We start from the raw sequence: 2,250 nt of genomic DNA on the forward strand, positions 1-2,250 counted from the left end.
CCCAAAAAAAAAAAAAAAAACTTTACTCAAGGGCCACTTACTAGCTTCATCCAGTCTGGAGGTTTCAATCACATCTAACAGTCTTCCTCAGTAAACATGTCCAATCATGTGACCACATCTGAACAAAACCCACTGATGAAGACTGTTAAGATGCAGTAGAAAGCTGCAGGAAAAGCTAGTAAGTGGAGTCTTATATTAAAAAGGTAAAATTAAAGACGCTGATTCGTTTGATCAGAATTTATTGTTTGACAAACTCCCGCCCTGTGTGTGGCAGAGCAGCGCACCTGAGTGACGTAGGACACGCCCACTGCTAACATTCCTGATTCTTATTAAACGCACCATCAACACGGGTGACGTCATTTTTCACTACAAGGCTGCACAAAGAGACGTGACAGCTGCACCTGCCGCTCACCTGGAGCAGCCAGTAAACATCAGACCATTTGCCATGCACAGCTTTTATTTTGAAAAGAATACACATCCTCTTATGACAGATAAAGCAGCAGTGAGACAGACACTTGTGTTACTGATTGTAATCGTTGTCCATTAAAGCTCAGAACATCCAGGAGGCTGACGTCACTAACGGGTCATGAGAGAGTCCGTTTGATCCGATTGGAGGTTCAGAAAAAAACATCAATAATGTGACTTGTGTTGTTGTCCTTCAGAAACACGTGGAGCTCCGGTCAGAGGTTTGTGATGAGATGGAGACAGATTTAGGTTAGAAAAAGGCGCGAAATCATTTAGAAGTCAAAGAAACAGGTGATGGAGGCAACATCTGGGACAGGTAGTCCCCTGAACTCACCACACAGATGTGTTCATTCACCAGATGCAGCAGCTGCATGTCACTGCGTTTCTTTCAGCACTCGGAGCGGATGTAGAGCGTTTTACGCACAGATGGAGAACTTTTTACGCACGGATGGAGAGCTTTTTACGCACAACGCAGAGCCGGTCAGGTGGCGTGGAAAGCGGCGCTGACGAAGGGCGCGGTGCTGGGCATGCAGTGGTACCTGAGGGTGTAGTTCTGCCCCTCGTTGTTGTCCCAGAACTCCCCCTCCTCATTCCTCAGGTACACGGCGAAGTGCACGGCCGAGCTGGTGTCCATGAAGGGCGGTGTGTACACGGTGAAGTTGAACCGCTCACCCACAAATTGCGGCTGATCCGCGGCCACGTTCAGAGCCTGCGCGTCCACGTGGGACAACCAGTCGTTGAAGGTGTACCTCACCCCGACCTCCTTGTCTGTGCAGCCGGTTAAGACCCGGATCTGCCCCCGCAGGTCAAACTGGGTGATGGTGACCTTCTCCAGGCAGACGCGGAGCAGCCGGACCCTGCGCTCCGTGTCCCGGGGCTCCGGGAAGCACGCGAACAGACGGTCCGTGTCCAGGTTGGACTTGAAGCTTTGGCACAGGTCGTTCAGTAGATCCTGCTGCTGCTGTGGCGGGAAGCTCTTGTGCCTGGACAGAACTTTGCTCGGGATCTGCGGCTCCTCCAGCGAGCTGAAGTGCTTCACACTGGCCAGGTTCAGGCCCATGGAGTCGGCGAACTTCACCCGCTTCCTCTCGTTGCTCCCGGGGACACCGTCCAGGAGCGCGGCCGGGTAAGCGGGCAGGGACTGCGCTCTCCTCCGGTCTCTCATGAACCTCTCCAGGCGGGAAGCGTCCGCCTCGTCGTCCAGATCTCCTTCCTCCTCCTCCTCCTCCTCCTGCACCTCCAGGCCGTTCTCCACGGATTGACCCCGGGAGGAGGGCGACTCTCCCCCGGTGTGGGGCGGTGAGCGGGACATTTCTGCCCGGCAGCCAGGCGGCCTGCGTGCCTGTGTGTGTGTGTGTGTGTGTGTGTGTGTGTGTGTGTGTATGTGGAGCACTACACGGGAGTCCCGGTGCGCGGCCGCTTGTATAGAGAGACTCCCGCCCCCTGCAGAGGACTACGTGCTGGTGACAACAGAGCGCATGCAGTGTTCCCAGGCTGCAGCTGATGTCACGCACGGAAACACGCGCACCGTCACGTAAGAAACATCAACTGTCACCTGCTTCCGTGCAACAGAACAGAGACGGTTTAAATAGGCTGCTACATCATCATCATCATCATCATCATCATCATCATCATCAGTGAACTACATGTAATTAAACTAGTTGAGCAGTAACATGTTCACAGTGATTCAAGTGGTAAAATCATTTCTCTCAAGTTACAACTGAAACAAATGAAGCATTTTTATTTTTATTTTCCCATTGTTTCTCTTCCGTCATGGAACCACGT

At 52.6% G+C, this 2,250-nt stretch overlaps 1 protein-coding gene across 1 annotated transcript; it reads right to left on the reverse strand.

Moving 5' to 3' along the window:
- Positions 1 to 222: 222 nt before the first annotated feature.
- On the reverse strand, positions 223 to 1,846 carry ppp1r3g (protein phosphatase 1 regulatory subunit 3G). Its single transcript, XM_023401796.2, has one exon. It carries the CDS (start codon positions 1,775 to 1,777, stop codon positions 947 to 949), a length of 831 nt encoding a protein of 276 aa, XP_023257564.1. The 5' UTR covers positions 1,778 to 1,846; the 3' UTR covers positions 223 to 946.
- Between the last annotated feature and the right edge of the window lie 404 nt (positions 1,847 to 2,250).

The sequence above is a fragment of the Seriola lalandi genome, unplaced genomic scaffold (genome assembly GCF_002814215.2).
Source record: "Seriola lalandi dorsalis isolate HSWRI2012SDOR001 ecotype SW California unplaced genomic scaffold, Sedor1 jcf7180002053759, whole genome shotgun sequence".
Lineage (NCBI taxonomy): Eukaryota > Metazoa > Chordata > Actinopteri > Carangiformes > Carangidae > Seriola > Seriola lalandi.